At 34.0% G+C, this 23,308-nt stretch overlaps 2 protein-coding genes across 2 annotated transcripts in view; one reads left to right on the top strand and one right to left on the bottom strand.

The window, feature by feature from the left end:
* Positions 1–23,308, top strand: part of LRP1B (LDL receptor related protein 1B) — a 1,719,891-nt gene that overhangs the window by 1,130,104 nt on the left and 566,479 nt on the right. The window lies entirely within an intron of this gene.
* Positions 3,792–13,471, bottom strand: LOC145720566 (low-density lipoprotein receptor-related protein 1B-like). The gene is made up of 3 exons (XM_081814531.1): positions 13,231–13,471; positions 4,665–4,829; positions 3,792–4,343 (listed from the first exon to the last, which is right to left on the bottom strand). The coding sequence occupies exons 1-3, from the start codon at positions 13,467–13,469 to the stop codon at positions 4,085–4,087; spliced, it is 663 nt and encodes a 220-aa protein (XP_081670657.1). The 5' UTR covers positions 13,470–13,471; the 3' UTR covers positions 3,792–4,084.

Genomic DNA, 23,308 nt, shown 5'->3' on the forward strand with positions numbered 1-23,308 from the left:
TTCATCTGTTTCTGGCAAATAAGATCATATGACTTTCTAACAATAACAACAAAACCCAAGGTTATTAAATACAGATAAATATTTATGTATAGAAATATGCATTAAAATTACTGATGATAGTATAGAAAGGAACTAAAATCAAACTTTCCAATAATAGATGAATAGTTGAGGACATTTTGTTAGTCACATGTGCTGTGAAAATACTTAGTTATTAAGAAGAGACTCATAAGGCACCAATGATAACGGGAGAATGCTAAGTGTAAAAGGGAAGATACAAAATTTAAAAAATGAAATGTGACATTAAATTTGAAGAGATACAAAACTTTCTTGGGGCCCCTGGGTGGCTCAGTCGGTTAAGTGTCAGACTCTTGGTGTCAGTTCAGGTCTTGGTCTCGGGATTGTGAGTTCAAGCCCCATATTGGGTTCCACGCTAGGCGTGGAGCCTACTTTAAAAAAAAAAAAAAGCTTTCTTAATTTAGAAAACAGTGAAGTATGGACTGGGGGGTTGGTCATGATCATTGGGAACCTGGTGTTGCCTTTGATGAAATTTATTACTCTGAACCAGCTTACTTCATTTTCCTGAGCTTCAGCTTCCTCATAGAAAATAAAAACAACCATCTTGTTAGATGCGTCTAATAATTAGGGAAAAAAAGTGACAACTAAATGGCACATAGTAGTTCAATAAACAATAATAGTTTTATTTATTACTATGATATTCAACATCTCTGTTGAAACAACTACAAAGAAAATGTCAAGATGTTTGTTGCTCTGGGAGCTGGGAAAATGGGTGTACATTTGAGAGTAGGTTTGATAGTCCTAGTCATCTGAATACATCTGACTACATCTGAATTTATTGATAGATCAACCATATTGCTCTTCTTTAGAGCTGTGATTCACATTTTTATTGGCATTTTTCTTTAAACAAATTGCTATGATATAGAAAAGTGTAATGTTAATCCCAATATGAATTATTTAAATATGAGATTATGTATTCAAAAAGGACTAAAAAAAAGTAATGAAACCTACATTTCAACAAAAGGAGGAAAATGATATGATTTCAACAACTGTTACTTTTTTTTTTTAAAGATTTATTTATTTATTTGAGAGAAAGACAGAGACAGAGACAGAGAACAGGGGGGAGGGACAGAGGGAGAAGAGAAAGAAAATACCAAGCTGACTCCCTGCTAGCATGGAGCCTGACGTGGGTTCAATCTCACAACTCCTAGATCATGACCTGAGCTGAAATCAAGAGTTGGACACTTAACTGACTCAACCACCCAGGAACCCCATCAACTATTACTTTTTAAAATTTTATTTACTTAAGCATATAAACACATAGCATTGATTATATGTGAGACACTCTTTCAAGAACTTTTCATGTATTTACACGTTTAATATATTATATATATTATATATATTTTGTCACCATTTTTACTGTAATTCTACCCTGGTAATAAAACAGTCAATATATTCCTGCATCTTTTTAAACATTTTCTCCCCTAGCAGTGGAAGTGTTACTTCACTGAAGTAGATAAACAGGATGGATAATGATTATTATATGCTCAGTGATCCTTATAATGGGGAAAAGTAGAATGTTCTCTGATCATTCTCAAAAATGGAAACGGACTGAATTTTATTTAGGAAATAGCAAGGTCTCACTACAGGTAACATTCTCTAAAGGTATAAAAGGCTAGAATATCTGCCCTGAAGCCTCTATGTTAAATCAGATCCATACAGTAAAAACTTCCTTATTTTACGCAGATTGTAGGGGCCTCATATAAATCACCTTTCAAGTTAAGTAAAGATGTCCAGAAAATCTCCCCACCACCAAATAAATTACAGTAATCTCTCCTGATCCAGGGAGAAGACATCCCAAGCAGATGCCTGAAACCTGGGATAGTACCAAACCCTATATATATACCATGTGTTTTCCTATACACACATATCTATGATACATATATCTATGATAAAGTCAAATTTATCAATTAGGCACAGTAATAGATGGACAATGATAATTAATAATAAAATAGAACAACTATAGTAGTATACTATCATAAAATTTATGTAAATGTGATATCTCTCTCTGTCTCAAAATATCTTATCATACTATACTTACCCTTGTACTTGTGATGATGTGAGATGATAAAATGTCTATGTGATGAGATGAAGTGAAGGGAATGACGTAGGCATTGTAACACAGTGTTAGGCTACCATTGACCTTCTAATGATAGTTCAGAAGGAGGACCTTTTGCTTCTGGACCATGGGTGACCGCAGAGAGTGAAAGCATGGAGGATACTGTACATTGAATGTCTTACTTCCTTTCTATATATATGAAAATGTCAGAAGAGCTTGAAAGTATCATTTTTATTTCCATTCTGTCACTTTGCTAGGGCTCATGTCAATGTGGGCAAATCAGATAGTTAGGAAATAAAAATACATTGATCCTATTTTGAGGAGGGGAATGTTGTAATACATAAACCCAGGCCATTTTTCATGGTCCTATTCATTTAAATTACTCTAAACATAAAAATTACAGTTCCTAAAAAATACCAGTCTGGGGCACAAAAATATGTATTTTTTAATTTTTGCATTTATAAAAATTAAAACCAATCCTTTGTCATCAACATACAGTGTTTATGACTAGATACTCTCTCGTGCTGAAGAAAGTTTTTAGAAAAGAGCATTTTTTTCTTATTATACTAGTGGCCCATTCCTGGTCAGAATCATGATTTCCTGCTTCATTTCAATTTAGTTAAATCCAATATATTTACTGAATGCCTATTAAGCACAAAAGTGACCAAGCTGTATTTTCTCCCCTTAATGTTCTCATGTTGTACAGATTTGTAAGATGAAAAGAGCAAAAAAATTATGGGTGATAGAAAAGGATTAACATGATTGCTCACATAATACATGGTGTATAGAAACTCCCACATGACAAAGAAGGATCTCTTATATAAGAAAATTGAAACAGAAATTGAAAGTATCTGGGAAGGAAACTAGATTCAATCAGACTCTGTCAGGGAGAAGGCACAGAAAATTTTACAGATGAGGATATTTGGGTAGAAGAAATAGTATCGATAGAGAATGAAGGTCAAGTATTGAAGAAAGAAAAGGATAACAGTGGAATTTATGGACCACAGAGGTGAGCATTTTTAGTCACATCTAGGTGTAAAGAATGTAGCACAAATTTAAAATAAGGCTTGAAGTGAGGTCCATAAGACCAGAAATGCTAATGAATTTCTGGAAGTGAAGATCTGTCTACTCTACACTGAAAGAGGGAGAAAAGGAGAAAATGTATCCTCTAGGGAACAGCTGTCATCTGAGCATCAGATGTCTCAAGTAAAAATATGTTAATAATAAGGAAACATTATTTACATTGAAATGAGATTCTCACAGGTTATGGTACACATTATAAAGGGGAAGCCTCCATCAAGAGATATAAAAGGATGAGCTGATGTTACACCAAATGGCCATACTATCCAGGGGAAAAAATAAAAAGGAAAAAGAAATGTAAGACTCAGAATTAAGAACGTTTGGAAGAATTGAGTAGAAGTAATGAAATCACAAAGCCAGGATGGAGATTACTGTTGAACCAAAGCGTGGAATACATGGGGAGAGGTGGCACACATGCTCATGTGAACTAAATTCTCTTAAAATAAGAGATGCTCCTTTTTTTTTTTTATATACACCATTCTTTCTCCTCCCAATAGAGTTCACAGATCATTTGAGGGAAAGACCAATGTGTCCTTGATGTTCTCATCTAATTTTCTATCACAACCAGGTGATAGATTCTAAATCTGAAGACCATCTACAACTTCCCACAGTATCCTTTATTGATACAAGCAGTGACTAAAAATGTGGGGACTTTGTATAAAACCCTTAATTTCTAAGATTTCTTTATTGCTGTGTGAAAGAAATGACAAGGGAAAGAAAAAAAAATATTCTGAACTAATTAAAATAAACGCTGGAACCACTTCCACAACACAATATAGATGAAATATTAATACTTTAACTTACAGAAGTTATTTTACAGTTCAAATATTATATGATTAAGGTGAAAATACTTTCTGGGTAGTTAATTCACTACCAGCACTTACCCTGGGGCTGACGGCTGGGATGGTATATCTGAAGGTCAAATGGCTGTGCACTTGTCTTCTGAATCACGCTGACATTCTGCCCTGTCCACTTATTGGCTTTTGACAATGTGTTGGTCCTCCAGTCCGTCCAATAGACCTCACTCCCATATAAAGACACAGCAAAGGGATGGGAAAGGTATTCATGACCACGGATGATTTCGATCATGGCTGTTCCATCATAGAGGGCTGAATAAATAGCATCTGACCTACAGAAAGGTAAATACATCAAGTTTATCAGAACTTATTCAAATAGTCTAGTGGTGTTATCATATTACTTAGATAAATGCCAGAGAAAAATTTTTTAAAAAAATATTTTATGCTTCTGTATCTGATTTGTAGAAAGAAAGAAAGAAAAAAAGCCCGTCATAATAAAAATCACCACCATCATAATGAAAACAAACAAAAATCACCACCAATTTCAATGTGTGTATACATGATACATGTATGTTAGGGTATCTTTTGCGTTTACAAATACTATCCAAGAAAGGTAACAGAAAATACAGAAGAAAAAGATCATTTTTTTAAACCTGGCATCTGTCCAAACTATCCTTTTTTCAAAGTGGTCCACAGTTAGTCCATTAGGCCAAGCTCCAGTTTTCATGTCTTTGTAGATGGTTTTTCTTCCAGCACCACTCATGGAGGCAGATTCAATGCGAGGAAAATTGGCATCCCAATCTGTCCAGAAAAGAATTCTGAAGAAAAATAAATAACGCTATTGTTTCAGCCATTCAGCTTACAAATATTTATTGAGTGCCTACTATATGCTAGACACTGGCAGATAAACAGTCTCAAAAGAAACAGATGTATTGTCTGCCCACTTGGAGCTTAGAGTCCAGTGGAGAAGACAGAGTAAATAAATACATGAATATATAATTGTAGCTTCTAAAATATGCTGCAGAAAATAGCAGGTAAGTGATCTACTTAGAGAAGGTGATCAGGGAAAAAAAAAATGACTTTGAGGAGGCTGTACTTACACTGAATCTAAAAGATAAGGACAACAGTATAAAGAGCATGACAAGCAAAATAAACAGCAGATATGAAAGCCCTAATGGGGGTGGGAGTGGGTGATTTGAGGAACAGAAATAAGACCAATGCGGTGAGTAAGGAGGAAAAAGAAGACGATGGATTTGAAGAGTCCGACCCAATGGGTTTTGTAGGCTAAGGCGATTATTTGGGTTTTCATTCCAAGGGAATAGGAAGCACATTTAAGCAGGGGTGAAACATGGTATCATATGTAAGTGGATGATAATGAGGCAAGAGTATGGCTTATCAGGTGGTTATTTTAAAAGAAAAGCCAAGGATGACAGTGGTTTGGAGTATGGTAGTGGCAGGGAAGGTAAGTGAATGGATTCAAGGTATATTTGGAGGTGGAATTGCCAGGACTATCTGATGACTGAATATAGGGAAATGAGGTCGAGAACGAATCATAGGTGACTGTGTTTCTTGTTTCAGCGAAGTCAGAGTAAGGGCAAGGGAGAGGCTGTGCAAGGAATCCATGAGTGAAATGGGGAAAATGGAAGAGGAACAGATTCTAAGACCTGGGAATTGAGCGTGGATGGGTGCGAAGAGCAATCAAAAGTTTACTTTCGAATTTTTTTTTTCTTATCTTAAGATTTCAAGACATCCAAAAGGAGGTGTTCAGGAAGCTGTGTGTATGCCAGGGTGAAGTTCAGAGAAGAAGGCAGGGCTGGGGATGTGAATTTGGAAGTCATCAGTATGGAGATGATATTTAGATTCACAGCAATGAAATAGATCATATGACAGAGGATACAGAGGGAAAACAGAGGAAATCGTTATACTTTGATATATACAAACATGCAATTGTTAAATGCCATTTTTCATATACTAAAGATCATTACCTTCTTTTTTTAAACTGAATACTATTTGAGACTCTACAAATTCATGATGAACAATCAGTTCCACACAATGGGCATCAAGTGCCTCGTGTCCTGCATTTGATTTTTAAGGCTATTAAGCAATGGATGTTTTATGTTCAACTGACAGTGGTTTAAACTGCTAATGCATGTTTCTATAGTATATTTAATACAGATACACAATAACTCCACAATCATAACAACTGGCTATATTTTTTAAGTGCTTACTATATGTTAAATACTATTTTCAGTGCTTTATAGATTATCTCATTTAATCAATCATGAGGCTATGGCTAAAGTTATCTATCTTTTAGAGATGGGAGAACAAGCTTAGAGAAATTAAATTACTTGGGTTACACAGCTAGCAAGTGGCAGAGGGAGATGAGAAACTGGGCAGCCTAACTTCTGCTCTGATGCTTTGAACATCGAATTCTTTAATGTCATGTCACTAAATAAAATAGCAAACGGAAAACATCTGGCAGAGGGATAGGAGCACGTCTGCTATTCAATAAATGGTAGCTGCCTTCTCTACTTTCATAGCAGAACCCAATGAGTAGCATGGTGATTTGGGAAGGGAGAACTCACAGGACTGGAGAGATAGTGACAGTCCAGTAAATTTTCCTATTATCAGCTCTGTCAACATTTTGGTGAGAAATGGTAAAGTTACTGGGAAAAATACCTTTGTTCTTCATTATAATCATATATCATTGTGCTGTTTTTCCTCCTTCTATATTTTGAATGATCCTTAAGTATATGAATGTGGTAGATAAGCTTAGAAAATGAAATAATCCTCTGGAAAAAAATTCAAAATACAATTGAAGCTATCTTCTTTTTTTTAAATATTAACTTTATGTAAGGAGATATGGAGTGATGTAAACTAAGTATTTGTCATGACTTGGATTTTTGAGAAGTATATAGTCTGTTTTAGGACAGAGGAATTTGAAATATGAAATGAATAAAAGACAATTCGATACATTATATAATAAATTTAGTAAGTATGTGTGTTAAAAGACTATGGTGAAGAGAGAAGGAAGATGTAAATGTTCTTGGTGAGAGTGGCAGCTCATAAACAACTCTGAAGCCCTGGGCAGCCTCAAAAGGTTATTAAATAATTGTGCCAATATATGTTTCTGTGTCAGACAAACTTGGGATGAAGACTAATATCTGTCATTTCCTCCAGCATATTTAATCTCAGACTCCATTTTCTCATCTGTAAGTAAAAACTCTAACTGTACACACTTATCAGGAGCATTTGATGAGGTAAGGGACATAAACAATTTAGCGTAAAGGATGACTAGCACACAGAAAAGATTTGTGCTTGCACGAGCATGCCACACACACAGTCATAGAAATGATTTTTTAAATGCAAAATTTCAAACTATTTTCTAACTGTTGAAGAAATGGAGACAGAAAGAGAATTAATACTAATGTCAATGTTCAAATGTCACACCAGCAAGTATGTGAAGGTAGATTAGTTTTATAAGTCAAAACCATAAGAAAAGGATTCAGAGGAGTAGGTCATAAGATTGGGTTTATCTCAAAGAATGTCTCTCAAAATCTGAGTTTATGTTAAAAAAAAAAAAGTTTTAGTTTCATGGGCAGCTTTAGGATTTTTCTGGCCCTGGTATGGGATCATATCCACAAAAACAATATCCAGAGTATTCATTGTTTAATTACCAATATTTGAATAAATAAGTAAACTGCTGAGAAAGGATAAAACTAAGTAATATATCAGGGATAATGTATTGATAATTGTTGAAGCTGGGTAATGAATATGAGGAAGATTATTATATAATTCATTCTATTTTGTGTATTTAAAAATTTCTATAATAAAAGTTTAAAAGTGTATCTAACTCAAAATTAACATAATATGTAAATTTTTAAGAATATTAAAAATACCAGAGGACATTTATAAAATTTTATGGCTAGAAATCTTTTTTTTCTGCAAAGACTAATTTTTATTTTTTTTATTTTTTATTTTTTTAAAGATTTATTTATTTATTTGAGAGAGCGAGAATGAGAGAGAGAGAGAGAGTACATGAGATGGGGGAGGGTTAGAGGGAGAAGCAGGCTCCTCGCCAAGCAGGGAGCCCGATGCGGGACTCGATCCAGGGACTCCAGGATCATGACCTGAGCCGAAGGCAGTTGCTCAACCAACTGAGCCACCCAGGCGCCCTCTGCAAAGACTAATTTTTAAAGATTAGATTGTTTTATATGAGAAAAAAACTATCTGGAAATTTCAACATGTATATACACATATGCTTATTACTTATAAGTTACCTAGTATACAATATGTTGCCATAAAGGGCAAACGGAACAAAGATTAATTAATATAAAGCTGGTAGGCTATTCAGTTAAGTAGTTAAATGTCTTTAAAACAATGAATGAAATGAATTATGTGTCTCACTACAAATTTAATTTTGGATGCACATATCTTTTCACTGACAGTAGGTTGTTGTCAGCTTCCCTTTATACTTAGGATTTAAAAAATAAGATTTAAAATAGAAACAAGACCGACATAGCATCAATCAAATTTATGTGGTATCTTGACAGACAAGGTAGAGTACAGAGATTTGCAAGTTTAAAAAAGATTAGGAAAAATCATCACTGAAAACAAACAATGAATTTGAGAATGATAACTAGTCTGAGTATCTGTTGATAAGCTACCACGTGATCCAGGCAAGGCTGTAATTCACACTCTGGACTGATGACCCAAAGACTTCTGAGCATTGTCTTCTGCCTGAATAACAAGTGGAAAACTGGTGTCTCTCTTGGAACTTTCTACCTAGTTCTGCCTTATGTGGTTGTGGAAGTTCCAACACACATATCAGTAACGCTACAATTCTGCATTTTCTCTATATTGTAGGTTTACCAGAAGTGGGCACTGTAGACTTTCAAGGATGTGTTTCCAGTGGACCATAAAAGTATGGCTTGGGATAATTTGAGAAATTCTAAAATAAGTGATTCCTTCATTTCTTCACTAAACATAGTAGCATTAAGCTGTTTCTTCTGTAGTCCTCACAATGGTCCTAATCTTTCATCAATTCAAGTGGGGAAATTTCCAATACTTTTTATAAAATAACATGTTCTGGAATTAGTTCCCCTAAAAGTGTTCTTAACTTCACCATTAGTCAGTTTACAATCAATTTAAAAAGTTGATTTCAAGGATCATTGTTTCATAAAATTCTAGGCACTCTTTTGTATACTCTGTAATGTATTTTAAAAGAATCATTTTCCCCTTATTACTTTCTTTTTATGGTTAAAATGTATTAGCATTTCAATGATTGCATTATTTCTTGAAATACACAAAGACTGAATATCTCTTCTTACAGGACGTATGGAAATATTCAGCCACAATTGCTTTTAAAAAAAGAGACTACAGTCTACTGATTCTACAGTTCCTGCATTCATGGGTTAGTCTGTATCAGGATTAAATTGGGTCAATGGACCATGAACAACTTGTATCATTACAGGCATGAAAGGACCATTATCATCTATCAGGTCAAGCTGCAGAAGGTGAAAATAAATGATCTTGGCAAAAAAAAAAAAAAAAGAGGATACTTATCCACAATCTTTAGGTCTTCTAAAAGCAACGTCTTTATTAGTTTCATTTAGGAACAGTCCCAGATAAAATTAAAATTTTATTTAGATGTTTCACTAATCTTCACAATTACTGTATCTGCTTTCACAAATTGCAATGGCTATCGCAGAGTCCAATTATTATGAGAAATGAAATCGAAACGCCAGCAATGGAGCAGGAAGACACCATGCAGCTGTACGAGTACAAAGACAATGAAAGTTCAAGAACTGAAGTGAGTGCCCTGTAGATGGGGAACTCCCTGGTGCTTCTTACTCCCGAATACTTAGCTTGAGGTTCAGAGGAGATTCATGGACTCGTTCAGGTCACCTTAGCAATAAGTGTATTCCCTTAAAACAGAATGAGAGAAAAATGGCTCCTCCCTAAGACTCCCATTTACCGTCTTGGAATAACTTGTCACTTGGGATATTGGGTCAAAACCCAGAATACTAAAGGGATGCGGCATCATGGCAAATATGTTTTATAATGTAAAGTGAAGGCCTGTGGCTTTTATGCCAGGGAAGCAAAGCAGTTGGTTAAAAACATTTGTTTTTTGGCATCTGTAAAAAAAGGTCACAGAGGACCTTCATAGCTGAAGGAAACTCACATGATATAAACATGTTTTAGTGGTCTAATGTTATAGCCCGATTTTTGTTGTTGTTGTTACTGTTTTTGTTTTTCTTCAGCTGTGCTGAGGGAGCAAAGTGGCTGGTTACAAACTTGTTCATTCACTTGTTATTGTAAACAAAGTTTATAATATTACCCACTAGCTGTCTTTTACTCTATACTTCACTCTTACAGGTTTATCCTTGAGTTTTGGAAGTTATATGTTAGCAAAAAGTCTATGCATATGCATGCATTAATTTATTTAACAAACATTTATTCAGCACAATTATATATGCCAAAAGCAGGGGAGGATTTCATAGACATGGAAGCATGTCTTGCCATTAGAGAGCTGATGATGTAGTAGGAAAGCTAACAGTATTTTCAGAAACCATAATTCTAAAAAAATTACCCAGTAGATATATCCAAAAATACATATTTTTAAAATAAGTTCAAGTGTTTTGGAGCTCTTATCAATTTTGACTCACAGCTTCTTTGTATTTCTTGAATTATTTGAGAAATAGGGAGAAATTTTATGTTTCTATTTGAATAGATACCACTAAGGCATTAAGCGGAGTTTAAGTCAAATTAAATTTTTTTTCAGTGTTGCTTTTCTTGCACTTAGCTTTGCAGTTCACTGCGTGTGTGTTTGCATGTATTTTTACTATGCTCTCAGTCAACCTCTCAATTTCTTCCTAGAGTTGAATGAACTAGTACTGCCTTCTGAACTTTGATTATTTATACCAAAAATGATTTTATAAGTATATTTCTTCAATCATTTTTCAAGAAAAAAATTATTACCACTATAATTATTTTAATCAGCTGTACAATTTCATAGTTGCAATTAGTAATGGACGGTATCAACTTTCTCAGAAGCATTATCAGGTTTTCCTACTCAGAGGCTAGCTTTCTATACTAACTTTCAACTCTTAGAGGGTATATTACTTCTGAAGATTTTATATCACTGGAATAGTATCTGATATTTTCACTTAAATAGTATTTGTGGGTGGTGTGTTGGTGTCTCTATTTTTTTTTTCCCTCCTCTCAGGTTGGACATTCTGCAAACTAAGTGAGATAAATAATTTTATCCTAAATATTGTCAGTTCAAGGCTATAGAAAATAAAGTTTCAACTCCCAGATTTACTGCTTTGTTTGGTCAGACTATTTTCAAAGCTTTCATATGCCCATTTTGTCCTTTTTGTTGTGTCTTGTTTCTCTCTGTGTGTGCCATCTGTAATTTGAGAGCACTCACAGCTTTTCTACCATGTTGGTGTACAAGCTAAAACCACAACTTTCTCCAAAATATCACTTTCCCTTACACAGAAAGTTTCTCCTGTGTATAAGGTGCTGGTACAACTTACATAGGTTTAATAGGTGAAAATTTCAAACTGATATTTGTTACATGGAGGGTAAAAGCCCTGTTGATGATGAACTTTTGTGGGAAGTAAAGGGTCAGGATCAGCAAGTTGCTTGTAATCTCAGGAATAGTCTGTTTTAAAAAAGGAATTTCTCATTAAACATAACATATCTCTTGCCGGTGAACTGTTATCATAGGAATTAATGAATGAAATGGGCAAAGTGTAAACTGTATAAATGAGAGCTAAAAGATACAGCTAGTGCTTTGCTCCTTGCTGTCAGATCTCTATTTTTTTTTTTTTTTTCAGAAGTAGCCAGAAATCCAGCACTGTATACAAAATGTCTCAATATTTTAAGTTTGGGAAAGTAATTCAAATAAATTTAAAACACTGTAGAGGTAAAGCAAACGTATTAATGAGAGTTGCCAGTTTGGAACCTTGCTCTAGGCAACCTGCTTTGGCCCTTTAATTTCTGTGTGTGAATTGAGGAAAAGAAGAACAAACTTCCCAATCTATTGATTTCTGAGCTCCGGCATAAGCCAGAGCACCAGCCAGAAAAATGTGGTCAGGAAGCTGACTTAAACACAGGCTCCCTTTTCTCTCTTCTGCATTTCATTAAACCCCCTCCTGGCTGATTCCCCTCCCTCACTGGTGCTCCCTGGACTTTGTATTACTTGAAGATACAGAGACAAAATAAATAAATAAATATATAAATAAATAAATAAAAATAAATTTAAAAAGATTCTGATCTACTAACCTTTAGCCTTGACAATGGCTTTAGATTTACGAAATAATTAACAAGGATTAAATAATTAACAGTAATAACATAGTATTTTCATCAATATCACTTACATATTATCTTCCACATATTTACCATCTCCTCAAAAACAACCAAATGATAAAGATATTATCCCTGATTTACAAAAGAAAAAACTGAAATTTAAGGGACGATAATAGAGTTGAGTAGGTTCTCCAGAAAATAAGCGAGTGAGAGAAATTGGAGCCCTCGTTTTTCAGCGTCTCTCTTCTGCTCTTTCGCAGAGGAACATCCAGGGGAACACCAGAGGCAATAACCTGAGTTACTCAACATTTGACCTTGTTTTCAAGAATCATGTACCTTGTCTTCAAGAATCATGTACCTTGTCTTTCCAACACCCCAAATAGTCAGTGTCTCATCACTGGACTCCTTCAAGCTTATACTAATTTCCTTTTAAACTGACTCCAAGTACTTACAAAATACATAAGAGGTGGTGCGGTTAACATCTGTGACTATTTGGACCAGAGACCGGCCCTGTGGTTTGCAACCATTAGAAACAATTATAGCATCTCTTTGGCAGGTCAAAGAGAAATTCATTAAGTTACTGCTTCAAAATTGAGTTGCAATGGCTTCCAATAGGGCATAATGCCCATATTTAGAAAGAAGATATTTCTATCCTCTGAAAGTACCTATGTAAGCAATCTTATAACCAGATTCATGCTAATAAACTTAAACTGGTCTATATATATATAATTATATATACACACACATAGACAAACATATACATAATTATACATATATACACATATATGTACATGCACAAGATAAACAATCTGACTCAGAATTTCTGAGATAATTGAATTAAATATTCATTTAAAAGATAATTTTTTATGTCAAAGTGAATCTGTAAAAGTCAAACTTCTTTACCCATATCTTGGGTCCAAAGCAATGGCCCTGGGGTGTTCCATGGCTCCGGCTATTAGTGTAGTTCTTAAAGAACCATCTAGTTTGGCCACTTCAATTTGGTCCAGATTGCTGTCTATCCAGTATATGTTGCCTGCTATCCAGTCGACTGTCAGTCCTTCCGGGGTAGCCAGGCCATGCTCCACAACCACTTCTATTGCACTGACCCCTACAAAAAAAAGGAGACCAATACTTGAACCCATTCAAGAAATGTATTACACACACACACACACACACACACACAAAGGCCTACTTAACAGCAGTACAGAGTTTTTAAGCAATATATTGAGTTTGAAAGATATAGTGCAAATATGTTACCTGGCACGATGGAAACTAAGAAGACTCCAAATTTAGAATTACTGATCTTTCCTACCAGAAATTTTTAAATTCTTAAGCCCTTTTAGTGACAGTGAAGTAGAATTTTTAAATAACTCTTGATGCTAACAACAATGTTTAGGTTTCAAAAAGTTATTTCTTGTTTTGGACTTTTGAAATAGAACACAGGATTTGGGGAACAGGAATGATGGGCTAGTTCAAATGAGTGCAGTTTAGTATCAACACTGATCTTCAGGGGTAGAATAAAGAGCAAATGTCCCCCTGGGCCAACATGCATTATAGCTAGTCAGCAGCACCCTTTTCTGAAACATGAGAGAGAAGATAACTTTACTGCACTTACCCTTAAGAAAGATAAGCCCCAATCACACTCCCTGCCCCTTCCTGGGCCAGAAGACTTACATGATATAACATGATAACAAATAAGAGAGGAAGGCATTAGTTTGGTCTAAATAAAAATAAGCAATTTGGTAACGTTCACCAATGATCTATTCATCCACTTCTTAATTTCTTTTGTAATTAAAATAATTATTTTTTTCCTAATAGGATAACCCTTCTTAGTTTATGACATTGCCAGTGTTTTTGTTAGACATTCTTTTCTTTTAAACCCTTAACCATCTAAGCTCAAGGATCTAAATCCATCACTTGAAATCAGTCTCTTGCAATATGCCACAGGACACAAATTCACATGTGATAATTATATCGTGTTTATTACCATTTTTCCAAAATTGCAAAGGTGACTTAAGGAGAAATTCAGATTTTGATAGAAACACCTGGGCTTTGGGATGCTACACAGACACAACATTTTCAAAAGGATTATACATATATTTATCTCAGAGCCTTGCTACTTAAGAAAAGTGTACATTAGACAAAAGAAATAAGTCAAATTATGATAAAAACATTTAGTTCATATTAGTGGTCTTTGTAACAATTCATTATTTGTTTAAATTTTGCTGAAAGATGGTAACAAAATAAAAACATTTTAACTCACAAACATATGTCTACTAGTATGTGGAAAGCAGTAGTTATTTCTTATAAATATTTTTCTTCACCAAATGTCCATGGAAAAGCTCATAATTTGAAAATGGTATGCATAGCGCAGGCTTTTGCCATTCATTCCCCTCCCTCAACAGATCTTCACACATATACTTGACATCCCTGGTTTTACATACATGAGGGAGAAGATAAAGAATGAAAGTGCAAAGATTAATCTAAATCCCATCTGATTACAGCATATCTTTCTAGAATTTTCAATTAAAAATTACCTCCACTTTCAGAAAGCTTGCCCCGGTATATTCTGTCTTCTACAACATCTGTCCAATAAAGTAAACTTTGATTGAAGTGAAAATCAAGCGCTATTGTGTTTCTCAACCCAGGAACAAGTAGACTATAGTCTCTTTTATGAAGATCAATCCTTCTGATCTCATGGCGAATAGAAAAGATGATGAATGCTTCAAAAGGATCTGAAAATAAATTTATTTTTAATAGGCTTATAAAAATATTTACATGCTTTCATAATTAGAGTAAAACACTTGAGGTCAAGCCCAATTATTTACAAGCATAATTTATTATATAATTCTGTTATTATAGGAGCAATTTCTTTGAATCTAACATTTAAAAGAAACTTGAAAATTTTAGGTTTATATGTATTCATTAAAATAAGGTATAAATATGTTTTTTTCCCTTGGATTTTTCTACACTTGATTCTGATTAAAGAATACAGGAATTATTGGAATTCTAAGACAAAATGGGGGTTTTCTATCTTAGTGGAGCTTCAGCTGACAGTCCAAACCTCAGAAACATCAACACAGGTTATTGCTAAGAGTTGACTAAAACGAGTTCTGCTACTCTTAACCCATCACATGTCTACAGCTCCATAAAGGAAAGAGAACCAATAAAAGAGGATTTCTGTGAAGAGAGTTACAGGCTTATAGTTAGAGTGTACTCCCCATAAGAGGGTAGATTATGGCTTTCTCCAGAGTCTGAAATTTACTAAAATTACATTATCAATTTGGAAATGTGTCAAGTCCTGTACCAATCACTGTTGGACATATTAAGATGAGTTAGACATGAATTTTACTTGATAAATATACATTTTGAGGGAGGGGACCCAGGCTTACAAAGATTTCCCCCCATTTCCATGTTAGTACGATTCCTCTGGGCTTTCCTTTAGGGAAATTTGTTTTCCTATTTTAAGTCTAGGCACACTCTTTGAATGTGACCAGCCATAATCATCTCTTTCCATGGTGACTGGCTCAAGAGGGGGATGTGAGATCTAAATCAGGTTAATGGGTCTATAAACTTCCAGAGAATATTTCAAGCTGAGGGTAAAGAGTCTCTTTTCTTTTAAGGTCACAGATCTCTAAGCCTAGTAATTCCAGTATCCATGCCCTTGTAGTTTGTATAAGTCTACTTGTGATATTGTAGTAGAAGAGAAAAAAGCCAGAGAGAAGGAAGCAGCAATGACCTGGGGATGTTCAAGTCCACAGGCTAAGGATGTTCAAGTCTGCAGTTGCAATTATCCCTAAGTCTAGTTCCTTCTTTCATATTCCCTATACATTTCCCACACTTCAGATATGTAAGCCAACTCACTTAACTCCAACTCAGTTTGAAATGGGTTTTTGTCAGTTGCAACCACATTTACTGTTCTTCTTAATCTCCATCCCTCAGAGAGGTCTTTCCTGGTCAGTTTCCCAATAAAGGCCATTTTTATTATTTTACATCTCCACAACCTCTTTATTCTCTTTGAAGTGTATTTTAAAATCGCTATTTATTTGTTTGTCATCTATCTTCCTCACTGGTTTATATGCTTTCTTAAAACAGGGATCTTGTCTGCCTACCTCATTATGATGGCCCTAATACCAAGCACTGGGGAGGACATAATACATACCAGGTCTTAGTTATAGAACAGTGCTAACCTAGGATGCCTGCTGTTGGGGTAGGGAAATCACTGGCCATTTTTTTTTTCACTGTACATGAATCTACTTCAGTAAGTTCTGCCTAGAACATTAAGTAAATGTGTTTCAAATGAACAAATGTGAAACTGATTCCATCTTAAGAAAGTAGCTTATAGCTAGCTGGGGACAGAGCCCTGCAATGATCAGCAGAGCCACCTATGGCAGGTGAATACATAGTATAAGTAAGCCCAACCAAGGCCACAAGAACTAGTCCAAAGGCCTGAGAACTTGTGAACAATAATTTTGTATATTGTTGCGATCTTATAGGTATTGTGGTTATTTATTGCACAGTATTATGGTGTTTATTACAAACATTACTATGCCAGTAGCTAACTGATATAAAACACCAAACATGTATCAAACACTAGCACCAAACAGCTCCCAATAGAACAAATACTCATAAAATTTTAAACCAAGAATTTAGCATTTTTGAAGTAAAGAAAATGGTTCTATTGGATGTACAGTTATTTAAAAGGGAGAATACCTAATTTTGGATCAGGATCCCTTGTGCGAATCTGCTCTATGAAACAACAGCTTGCCTTTGAAAATTTCCTTATTTTTTCAGAAAAGGTCTTTACCTGTAAAATGGATTTAATGATAACCTCCTTTCAATTTAACTTAAACTATCATTACCAGAATCCAATTAAATAATGCATATACATTTGTTTTATAAGCTCAAAGTCATCACAGTGAATACAAATATGGAGGTAACTGTGAGGCGGTCAAAAAGTAACAGATTTGAAGTCACAAAATGAGGATTTAAAACTAGAGCCCTTCTACTGATTGGCTGTGTGCATTTGAGAAGTTTACTTAAACTTTCTGGTCCTCAATACTTTTTTTATTTATAAAATATATAACATACTGAGTTATCAGGATAATTGATAATTAAAAGTGTGGATACTTAATATTTTAAGAAATGTTTAATTATTATTGTAAGTCTTAAATTTCAAAGATTTCTCAAAGGAATAAGCAAAAGAGAAAAGTTTGCAATGATAATACACCAAAAGGAAGTTGGATATTTATTAGCATGTGCCAAAGCTAGTGACATTTCAGCTCTGAAGAGCTTCCCCATCCTTTGGCATAGAGTTTGCCCTTAGTTAAGTAGTAAATTAGAGGTGGGCAGCTACTTGCTAGAGCAATTTATACTTAATAGCTACTAAGGGACAGAGTTTCAAAACCGCAAAGCAATGATGTGCTGCCTCTTCCTTAGAAAATCACACCAGAAAAAGGAAAAAATTAAAAAAAAAAAAACAGAAAGAAGGAGGGAAAAAAGAAAAGAAAGAAAGAAAGAAAGAAGAAAGAAAGAAAGAAAGAAAGAAAGAAAGAAAGAAAGAAAGAAAGAAAGAGAAAGAAATGCAAGTCCCACTTTCACTAACATTGGAAGACATCTGTTACCAAAACACCAGAGCATTAGAGGATGGACTGATGAATGCCTTCAAAGGATGGACAGTTTCTGAGAGAGGATGCCTATAGCTGTAGATACAAAGAAAATGCTAGCAGAGCACAGTTCTCAAAGGAGGTAGCATAACTAAGGGGCAAATCCAATAATCACTTTTTGGGAAAAGAGGATGGGAATAAACTTGGTCTCAGAAACTTCTCTGGGCCCACTGGCACCGTAAAGACTCATAAGGAGAATCTGAACGAAGAAACAAACAGGCATGTAATACGTTAAGTGAAAGAAGCCAGGTTCAAAACTACAGAGGTGGGACTCCTGGGTGTCTCAATTGGTTAAGCGTCTGCCTTCAGCTCAGATCATGATCCCAGAGTTTTGGGATCGAGTCTTGCATCCGGCTCCTTGCTCCGCAGGGAGCATGCATCCCCTTCTGCCTGCCTCTCTCACTCTCACTCTCTCTTTCTGACAAATAAATGAAATCTTAAAAAAAAAAAGTCTACAGACAATATTATTCCATTTCTATGACATTTTGGAAAAGGCAAAACAATAGAGACAGAAAACAGAACAGTGGATGCCAGAGACAAAGGGTGGAAAAGGGCTTGATTACAGATTTTTAGACAAAAATCTCTAACCTTCCTACAAACCACCACCAATCAAGAAGACAAAAGGGAAACAGAACAAAAACAAAACAAGAACAAATGCATACTAGCAACAACAATGAAGAAAGATAAGGAATCTGGGAATGAAATTATTTAAAAAATATACAAAGATTATACGAAGAAATTTTAAAACAGTAATGAGAGGAATAAAGACTTTGGAAAGGCATATAATATTATTAGATAGAAACAAAAAGAAAAAAAGTAATGTCCCAAAGAACTTGCTTCTGCCTGAATTAATTTATAAATTTCCTGTAAACATGATAGTTTTAGGGTACCTGGAGAAGAAATTAAGTTAGAGAATTTCCTGACTTAATATAAAAAATAATTTCTAGATAGCTTAATAATTTTGATGTAATAAATGACACTATGAAAGTCTTGGAAGTAAACATAGAATAATTATTTTTAGAACTCTAGAATGAAAAAAAGCCTTTGTCCATTTGACACAAAGCATGGAAGACCTAAAGAAAAAAATGATTTTTAATATACGTTAAAAAATTGTAGGAGAAAGAGACAAGTGATAAACTGCATAGAACATTTGCAATATAATAAATGGCTAAATTCTTTAATATATATGAGCTCCTATCAATGGACAAAATACTCAAATAAATAATAGGCAAGGGGTATTAAACAGATAATTCAAAGAAAGGAAAATATAAACAACTTTTAAATTTTAAAAAGTATACAGTTTCTCTCATAAAATGATAAATGCATTCAAAACATGAAAATGTTTGATAAGACACTATATTGATTAAAGTGTAGGCAAAAGACACTCTGAAATATTGATAATCTAAGTATAAACTGTTATAACCTATATAGAGAGCCAATGGGCAATACCCATCACACACACACACACAGACACACACACACACACCCCTTGACCAACTAAGTTCATTTATAAGGAATTACTCTAAAGATACAGTTTTACATATGAAAAATGGCAGATGAGTAAGGAAATGTCATCCAATATTATTTGTAGTAGCAAAAGATTAGAAACAACAGAAATGTTTATGAACAGGTAGCTGGCTAAATAACTTATGGTACAGTCATACAGTACAAGGTTATGGGGCTACATAAATTCATGCGATTGATACAGAGGTACAGATACTGAATAATTCCAAATATTTTGTAAGTTGAAAACAGCAAGATATAAACAGTACACAGTCTATGCTATTATTTATATCAAAAAACAAAATATTTTTCTAGAACTATATGAAGGTAAAGCATAGAATACTTGAAGGCTTAATGAGGGAATGTTGTTACCTCTTCTATGGCAACTGGTGACTGGGGTTCAGAAATGGGGAGAAAATTTTCACTTTATTTTCAGTTGATACAATTTTTTTAGTACTAACATATATTTTTCTACTAAGATTAACAATTTTTAAGAATAAAAATTCAAACTAGTCTTGGAGGAATTATCATTTCTGCTTCTTAGAAACACTCATAAATAAGATAAAAATTGTTTGGGCATGACATATATGTTGAGCAAGGTAATTCAGTATGACAAATACTGTAAAACATGTTTTGTTTTGTTTTTCCCCTTTCAGGAGAACTCATATTTCTACTACAGCAATATTTAGGAGATCATTTACTGCTCTTACTTTCATGCTCTATTTGAGAAAGTATACTCTCCTAAACCAAAAATTACTGACTTGTTTGTTACAACTGGATGTAGAAAGGAATTCTACAACAGAAGTCCTGGATTCTACTCTTGCCTCTGCTAAAAATAAAGAAAAGTCATTAAACTATATAGGTCTTGTCTTGATTTTTAAAATAAAATAATACTTTTGGTGCTATATGATCTAAAATTTCATGTGTGAAGAATCTTGATGAAGCAATATTAATATTAACCAAAATAGGCTTTAAGGCAAATAGCTTTTGTAGAAATAGAAAGTTCTCTATTATATGACAAGACAACAGATAAACACAGATAAAACTCTTAAAATGGTGTGTGCCTTCATAATCTAGGCTGAAAATATATAAGGAATTAAATGGAGAAATTGATAAATCGTTAATCATATTGTGAGATATTTACAACAAAATTATAATAACAAGATGATTAAAATAACAAAATAAACAAAAAGCTAAGTCCACCAGAAATATATAGATATCTGTACACCAAAATTGAAGACATGCTCTCTTTAAGTACACACAGAATATGCAATAAAATGGCCATGTTCTAGTCCACAAAGTAAGTCTCAAGAGAAAGCAAATAATAAACCTAATAATGGACACCTGTTCTGAGCACAATGGAATTAAATTAAAAATCAATTATAAAGACTGGTAAGCTCCTCATATGCTTTAACCCTAAAAATAATTGCTAAACATTTTCTTGACCAACAGGACCTCAAACAGGAATTCAGAAATAAAGATATTATGGCAACACATGTATAGATTAAGAAGCATGAACAATTAATATTAATGAAATAGAGTATCAGTTCCTGAATGGTGAAATAAGGATCCAAAAATCCTCTCCTTCATAAGAACAGTGAAAACTCTGGCAAAATGGTGAAAATCACCTTTTTCTGAACTCTAGAAATTCAACAAAGTCCAATAACAATTAAATGAGTGCTTACTCAAGAAAAACTGCTGAATATCAGTATTATGTGGTGTTTTAATATGTATCAAACCCATTCTCCTGTCCTTAACTTCATTGCAGATTTAAAAAAAAAAAAATGGTCCACAAATCTCCAGAGGGGGCAGATGGGTTTGGAGCTCCCCCAAAAGCCCAAACTCCAGCGAACTGTTCAATGGGGGAAGAATGGCCTTTTCAAGAAAATGTGTGGCAGGAACTTGATTTCCACATTCCAAAGAATGAAGTTGAAACCTCACACCATATATAAAAATTAATTCAAAATGTATCATAGACCTAAATATAAGAGCTAAAATTACACAACTATTGGAAGAATACTTAGTGACCCTAGATTAGGCCAAGACTCTGAACAGTTATTTCACCAAAGGGCCTATAAAAATGACCAATAAGCACATGAGAAGATGCTCAACATCATTAGTCATCAGGGAAACACAAATCAAGTACAAGATAGCAGTTCCCACCCCCTAGAACGACTATAATAAAAAAGATGGACAATGTCAACTGATGGCAAGATTGTGTAGACATTGGAGCCCTCATGCACAGCTGTCAGAATTTTAAAATGACACAGCCACTTTGGAAAACACTCTGGCAGTTCCTCAAAATGTTAAAGATTGACTTATCATACGAGCCAGGAGTTCCACTCTTATTTGTACACACAGGAGAAAAGAAAATGCATGTCCACACAAAAGCTTGTACATGAATATTCATATCATAATTCATATAATCAAATAATAAAAATTCAAATGTTCATCAACTGATGAGTGGATAAACAAAATGGTATATCAATACAAGAAATATATTATTCAGGAATAGAAATAAATAAAATACTGATATATGGTAAAACATGAATGAATCCTGAAAACATTATGCCACATGAAAGAAATCAGTTACAAAAGACCACTACTGTATTACTCCATTGTTATGAAATGTCCAGACTAGGCAAATCTACAGGGACAGAAAATAAATTAGAGGTTGCCAGAGATGAAGTAGGATTTGATGGGGAGTGACTTTACATACATATGGAGTTATTTTGGGGGAGGGATTAAAATGTTCTAAAATTAGATAGTTATAATTGTTGCACTAGTCTGTGAATACACTACCAAGCACAGAATTGTGCACTTTAAAAGAATGAATTTTATGGTATATACGTTATGTCTCAATTCATCTGTTTTAAAAAAAGGAAATATGGTAATGAGTGTGGAAATTTGTAGAGAATAAAGAACTGTACAAACACAACTTTTAATTCATTGTTACCTAAAAATCATCATTTTTACTTCAATTCTATTAATCTGTATAACTATACTCAGCTCTTTAGGTCTGAAAACTTTTCCATGTATACAGGAAAAAATAGAGCATACTGATATTTTGATTTTTTTTTTCTTCTCTGTGTATTTGTGGTAGTTGAATAAAATGGAGAATTCATCTTTTAAAAATTAATAAAACAATATATAAATTCCAATAATTTAGGAAGAAGAAAATAAATATAATTTCAGAAATTGATAAAATAGAGAAAAAGATTATCAAGAAAATTGAAAGCCACTTGCTTGAAAGATGAGTAAAATATAGATAAGTCTATGGACGAATATATATACATATGCATGCACGTATATATGTACAAATGAATAACAGGAAGAATGAAAATAGGAAAGTAATTATGAAAGATATTGAATAATATGAATATCTTTCATAATTACTTTCCTATTTACCTATTTGATATAAAATTAAAAAAAATAAGAGTGACACATGCATTTTAATAATAAATTTGAAAATAGGTAAAATAAGCCATTTTCTTTTTTTTTAAGATTTTATTTATTTATTTGAGAGAGAGAATGAGAGAGAGCACATGAGAGGGGGGAGGGTCAGAGGGAGAAGCAGACTCCCTGCCGAGCAGGGAGCCCGATGCGGGACTCAATCCAGGGACTCCAGGATCATGACCTGAGCCCAAGGCAGTCGCTTAACCCACTGAGCCACCCAGGCGCCCCAATAAGCCATTTTCTAGAGAAATATGTTACCAAACTGACTTGAAAAGAAATAGAAAATCTGAACAGATCTATAATCTATAATAAAAACTGAGCGGTAAAATTATGCCCTCTAACCAAGTATAGGAGAG

This window comes from Leptonychotes weddellii, chromosome 3 (assembly GCF_054177405.1).
Source record: "Leptonychotes weddellii isolate Sample4059 chromosome 3, ASM5417740v2, whole genome shotgun sequence".
In the NCBI taxonomy this organism is placed as follows: Eukaryota; Metazoa; Chordata; class Mammalia; order Carnivora; family Phocidae; genus Leptonychotes; species Leptonychotes weddellii.